The sequence below is a fragment of the Micropterus dolomieu genome, linkage group LG12 (assembly GCF_021292245.1).
Source record: "Micropterus dolomieu isolate WLL.071019.BEF.003 ecotype Adirondacks linkage group LG12, ASM2129224v1, whole genome shotgun sequence".
NCBI classification, from domain to species: Eukaryota; Metazoa; Chordata; class Actinopteri; order Centrarchiformes; family Centrarchidae; genus Micropterus; species Micropterus dolomieu.
In genome coordinates, this window is record NC_060161.1 from 38,334,213 (window position 1) to 38,340,399 (window position 6,187).

General features: G+C 53.2%; 2 protein-coding genes across 6 annotated transcripts in view; both read right to left on the reverse strand.

Moving 5' to 3' along the window:
• LOC123980185 (zinc finger protein 260-like) overlaps positions 1-6,187 on the reverse strand; it is a 672,464-nt gene that overhangs the window by 108,862 nt on the left and 557,415 nt on the right. The window lies entirely within an intron of this gene.
• camta2 (calmodulin binding transcription activator 2) overlaps positions 1-6,187 on the reverse strand; it is a 31,424-nt gene that overhangs the window by 18,618 nt on the left and 6,619 nt on the right. For 2 of the 4 annotated variants that reach the window (XM_046064428.1, XM_046064427.1), the window contains exons 1-7: positions 5,886-6,030; positions 5,370-5,498; positions 5,033-5,258; positions 3,956-4,955; positions 3,183-3,860; positions 1,753-1,879; positions 1,363-1,497 (exon numbers count right to left, since the gene is read on the reverse strand). In XM_046064428.1, the coding sequence (XP_045920384.1) occupies positions 1,363-1,497; positions 1,753-1,879; positions 3,183-3,860; positions 3,956-4,955; positions 5,033-5,258; positions 5,370-5,498; positions 5,886-5,961 (2,371 nt within the window). In that variant the 5' untranslated portion in view covers positions 5,962-6,030. Of the gene's footprint in view, positions 1-1,362; positions 1,498-1,752; positions 1,880-3,182; positions 3,861-3,955; positions 4,956-5,032; positions 5,259-5,369; positions 5,499-5,885; positions 6,031-6,187 lie in introns of those variants that run through there. The other 2 variants (XM_046064426.1, XM_046064430.1) reach the window with 2 other exon arrangements.

A 6,187-nucleotide genomic window follows, 5' to 3' on the forward strand; every position in this document is an offset into this window, starting at 1 on the left:
CAGATGTGATGAGTCGGGGAGGTTTCCACTGATAACAGACCCCAAAGACGAGCACTAAACTTTCTGATGCACCTCAGATCAAGTCCCCAAGGCTCCCAGAACCCAAGAGCTGAACCTGGAACAGAGTCCCTTACGCCAGCTAGTCCTGAGACTACCAGACACTTTTCTCAGCAGTTACAGGAAACCGAATGATCACTCAGAGCTAACAAACCAACACGAACTAGATTGTGATGTGGCCCAGAGAGATCAGGCAGAGGCAGGGACCCTGAGACAGGAGACATTAAAAGTCCTGCTTACCTGAAGAACACAGAGTCTGCGAGCGACAGGAGATAAATACAGAAGAGAGAAATATTTAGAGAATTTCATCTAGTAAAAGCACTTAAACTTCAAAGCCCTCGAAGATGACAATAATCCCAGGAGAAGGACAGACGGCAAACCTCGCTGCCAAGTATGGGTCCCTGAGTCCAGACCTGAGGGACGGCGAGGGACTCAGCCAGCTGCTGGCAACGTCCGCTGCACGATGAAGGTCAAACCGGGTTCATTCCCGTTTCATTTGATCTCTTTGCTGTCCTAACTTGTAACCGCTAAACTGAACGGTCATGTTTGCATGTTAGCAGATCGAACTGAACTGACCCTTCACCTGATGGCGTTTTGTTCTTTGCCCTCCCTCAGACCAACGTCTCCATCTTTAACCTGCCGTCTGCAGCAGTCGAGGTTTCCCCCCACGCTGAAGACGAGCCTGACACTTCAACTAGACAAAGACTTCTACTGTTGTTATATTTCTATCTGGGGCACACTTACACTACATCTCCCATGATGCTTTGGGGGAAGTTAACAGGAAGTATACTGTTGAACTACGACCTGTATTTTTGGCTACATCTCTTTTCATTTGCTCAAACCAGCGCAGTAAAAAGTGCTGTGGGTGTTCGACAGGAACTCTGCGCCACCTGCTGGCAAACTACAACAACTACATCGCATGCGGCCGTCACATCACCTCTCACGGCGTACGTGCACTCTTCCACACGGCCGGGTTTTCAGATCGATCGGCTCAAAGCAAACTGATCAGTGAACAGACGCCGTGTCGGGCTCAGCAGAAAGACTTTAAATGCAGCTCAGATTTCTTTTGTAGTTTCTGTCCCCTGAACAAACGTCTTCATCGGGGAACTATCATGAACAGACTGCTGCGCGTCTCCTGTGTTGAGTATTCACAGGTTTTTAAAAGGTGGATCTGCAGGTAATAACAGTGATGGGCTGCGGCTCACAAACAATTTTTATGACCGGCAGCGTCAGAAATTCAGCGGTCGATACCAGAACTGTGTTACTGGTCACCGTGTGAGAGATGCGGAGGAGATGTTAACTGACCGTCCAATGAGAGCCAGTCGAGCTGAGAGCTGGGCAGAGAGCTGGCGTTCCTCGCTCGGTACTCGAACAGAACCGAAGAAGAAACCGACCCTCCGGACTCCAGAACCTGCAGACACACCAGGCCGGCCTCGTGGGCTGAGAGACGGGAGACAAAATCCAGGTGAGCGCACGCACTACGCTCAGCGCACCAACAGCCAATCACAGACCAGGATTTATATTTCTGACTATTTACTCTCTTCACTGTCACTTTTATTATTTATTTTTATAGTACAGAGTCTCTTTTGTTGTTGCCTTTATGTCTTAAACTTAACTACATGTTATTATCATTGTGTGTGTGTGTGTGTGTGTGTGTGTGTGTGTGTGTGTGTGTGTGTGTGTGTGTGTGTGTACCAGGGCAGTAGCAGCGCAGCACTCCAGGTTGAATCAGCGATGCGGGGACGGTGCTCTGATCGAAAACACACGAGTATCGACCCAACAGCTCACTCCATGGTCCTGTGATCAATACCTTAACACCTCCCTGACACACACACACGGAGGTTTGATCAGAGATAACCACACGCTGACGTTCACACTGAGCTGCACACTTTGCTTCGCCTGCGGTTCTTCTGAGCTTTTAAGAATAAACTCAGCTTCTGAGTCAAACACTGGAAAGTTTTCTGTTTTTTTTTTTTACACACCTCAGCAAAAAAACTGCTGAATAAATGGACTCTGAGTTGGGTTTTTACTGTTTGTAGGAACTTAGCTTGTTTCTTATTTCACCGTTTTAATAATACTTCATTCTCCACCTTATTGAAGAGTCACTCACAGGTCTAACGTACCTCTGCTGCGCGCCGCTTCTCTCCGCCTCTCCCTGGTAACTTTCTCCAGCGGTAGGAGGCTACGTATATTTTGCAGTTAATTACCTTTTTCCCCCAACTTTAAATTTTGTTTTATCTAATCTAGTAAGTTACTTTTCTGTTTGTTCGTCTCACTTGTTCAGTCCAGCAGATGGTGCTGTTGAGGTTTCTGAGGAACCAAAGACTCAGTGGCAGGGTATTAAAATCTGTCCCGTCAGACCAATAAACTCGTTGATCAGAGTTTCATTCTTTTGTTTAATGAGATAAAAACAAACTTTTGAAGTCCTCTGCTCAGGTTTCTTCAACAACAACGTATTTTAACAGGCGAGCAGCAGTACGAGGCCGACAGACGAAGCCTGCAGCTCAGAGTGACGGCGACAGACTTCAAGTCAAACTTCCGACCCAGGCGTCCGTTCACGCCTCTCACCCGTCACACCGTAAGTTAAACTTTATTCTTTTATTGACAGATCTTTCACTTCAAGCGCTCACTCGAACTTCATTCAGTGCATCTAAACTGAAACGTCACTGTGTCAAATATTTCACACGTGACGTTTAAATAACCTCCGCGTGTTCTGGAGGAAAAGTACTAATGTGTACAAGTACTCTGTTGCAAGTAAAGTCATGCATTCTACTTCAGTGAAACTACACCAGTATGAATAAAAATACACTGAAACTACTAAAGTGCTGATCGTACATATGATGTTACTGGATCATAATTACTGATCGATGTGGGCGGAGCTACTTTTCATTTATGTTCTTCATCTATAACAAAGTTAATTAATTTCCTGATTTGACCCTGAAAGCAACAAAAACTGTAGTAAAAATAACTTCTTTTATTATTTAGTATAAAGCTGCAGGACATAAAAATACTCATGTCATGTACAAGTACCTCAAAATTGTACATGAGTAGAGTACTCGAGTAAATGTACTTGGCTACTTCGATGACAGTGCGGCGGTTTTATGTGCTGACTGCTGATTGGTTACCTCGGGGTAGGACCACTCAGGGGAGAAGTCCGTGATGGAGGCGAGGCGGGTCGACGAGGACGAGGGCAGAGGGTGAGGGAACGGGAGGAAGGAGGAGGACGGCGAGGGCTGGGGGGGCACCATGTAGCGGACGCCGGCCGGGAACACGGCGGGGTTCGGCGCCGCAGACGGGTGTGGAGCGACGGGATTGGCCTCCTCTGTGATGAGGTCAGAGATGAGGTCGGGGAACTGGCTGTCGAAGGAGATGTCGAGCTCCTCCCCTCCACGCTCGCAGGGCTCCGCCTCCTCCTCCAGGTGCGTGTCCATGCGGGTGTCCTCCGAGTCGTAGTCCCGCCTGCTCTCGTCCTTCACCTGGTTCGGGGGCGTCGCCAGTTGGGTGGTATCCATAGCGACAGCCGCGGGGGTGGAGTTAGAGTCAGCGCAACCCAGACCGATGGACTGCTGCTGCTGCAGCAGGGGCTGATGGGACATCTGAGCCGGGGGCGGAGCTTCAGGCGCAGACAGGTGATTATACCGCTGTTGCAGGACCAACGGCTGCTGTCCGTCGGCCGATCGCTGCGTCTGATTGGCCGGCTGCTGGGAGGGTTGGTTCGCAGAGTCCTGGCAAACCACGAGCAGTGAGGCGGAACTACTTCCTGTCTGTTGCCGTGGAGACGAGCTGGGGGAGGCGTGGCCTGTCTGAATGACGAGAGAAAGGAGTGAAAAGTAGGTCCAGAGCGGATGGATACGTTTCTCTGCAGGAGAAAATAGTCCCACAGCGTTTAAAGTCTCACCTGCAGCAGCGCCAGCTTGGTGGGAGGAGCGCTGCCTTCATCATCATCATCATCATCATCATCATCCCTCCTGTCCTTCACCTCCTCTTCATCTGCCGCCACCTCCGACTCCCGTCCTCCCTCCGACTCCCCCAGAGCTCCCAGCTCCAGGCAGAGGGGGAGGAGGGACGGGGCCACAGAGGAGGTGGGAGACAGGGAGAGGGAGGGGGGCAGGGAGGACGAGGAAGAGGAGGAGGAGTGTGGGAGGGCCGAGTCTCTCCTGTCCTCCGAAGAGGAGGAGGAAGAGGAGAGCGAGGAGAGAGAGGAAGGAGGGGAGACAGAAGAGGGAGGGGTGCAGGTGGGGGAGAGGGAGAGAGCAAGGGAGGGGGGCGAGAGGGGGGAGGAGGAGCAGAGGACAGGGGAGGGGGTGGAGGAGGGAGGAGGCGGGCCGCCGTATGTCTGACCCTGTTTGGGAGAGTTGAGGAAGGAGTCGGGGTCGAAGGCCAGGGGGAGGGACGGGGGAAGCGGGGGTGGTGAGGGGGAGGGAGGGGGTGAGGCGGCGGTGGCAGGAGGAGGCGGGGAGCGGAGGGAGGATGAGGAGGAGGAGGGGGTAAGGAGCAGACCTCCAATGACGGGGGAGGGGAGGAGGGTGAGGGAGAGAGTGGCCACGCCCGGCGCCTGGACGGGCGGAGGCGGGAGTGAGGGAGGAGCGGGTGAGGAGGAGGAGGAGGGAGGGGAAGGGGAGGCGGGCTTTCCTGCAGGAGGCGGGAGGGCGGGGGAGAGCAGTAACTGTCCGGAGTGGGTGAGTGACAGGCTCCTGCCCGGCCCCGCCTCCTCCGCTCTGGCCACTCCTCCTCCCCCTCGCCCCCCCGTGGTGATGGCGGCGGTAGTCGTTGCCATGACGATCACAGCGTTCTGGGGCAGCGCCACCGTCGTCAGGCTGCCGCGGTGGTCTCCGTAGAAGCCGTTGCCGTGGTTCCCCGCGGCAACGGCGGGCCTGTGAGGCTGAGGTGGAGACGAGCTACAAAAACAGAAAGGACAGATGAGCTCACGTGTCCTCGCCGCCTCCCCGTAGACGGCGGCGTGTGCGTGACTTACGTGGATGAAGGGCACGGAGACGAGACGGGGCTGCTCTGAGCCTGGAGGTGGGGCAGTTTGGCTTCTCCTCCTCCTCCTCCTCCTCCTCCTCCTCCTCTCCCCGCCTCCCCCACCTCAGAGGACAGCGGGGAGGGGGAGGGTCTGCAGGAGGAGGGAGGCAGTTTGGGGGAGATGATGCGATGCTTGGTGCTGTTACAGCGGTGGGGAATGTTCACTCCTGAAGACACTGCACAGAGACACAGACTGTTAGTTTCACTCAGCGAGGTCACGGCGAGGTCACGGCGAGGTCACGGCGAGGTCACAGCGAGGTCACAGCGAGGTCACAGCGAGGTCTTACCCTGGGCGGCGTTACAGAGGCAGGCGTGTGTGCGCGGCTGAGGTTTGGTTCTCTGTCGGTCCAGAATGTGTTGGACCAGCTCCTCGATACTGAAATCTCCTGAACCCACCGAACACTTCATACTGTGGACTGAGAGAGACGACACAGAGTACACAGGTAGTACACGTTAGTACCACAGAGTACACAGGTGGTACATGTTAGTACCACAGAGTACACAGGTAGTACACGTTAGTACCACAGAGTACACAGGTAGTACACGTTAGTACCACAGAGTACACAGGTGGTACATGTTAGTACCACAGAGTACACAGGTGGTACACAGGTGGTATACGTTAGTACCACAGAGTACACAGGTGGTACACGTTAGTACCACAGAGTACACAGAGTACACAGGTGGTACACGTTAGTACCTCAAAGTAACAGTTACGACACGTTAGTACCACACGGTGGATATTTTGTCTGAGTGCACTAGAAGTACATGCAGTACTAGAAGTACATGCAGTACATGTTTCTTACACATGGGCTTCAGCTGACTCAGCAGGTCGTCTCGGCTCCACCTCACACTGTCATGGCGGTCGGTCACCGCACACATGAGCGGGCTGCATTTCCCAGAATCCTCCAGGGACGGCACGTTCAGGTAGTGGACCAGCACGATGTCTGGGTTCTGTCACACACACACACACGTAAACTCAGCTTCATCTTGTATCTACCTCACAAACCTGAGTCCAACCCTGAGTGCATTTTGAGGGGACAGCAGATTTACACAGTTAGACCAGCTGCACACTCACAACTTTACACTGTAGCAGAGCGTCATTTCT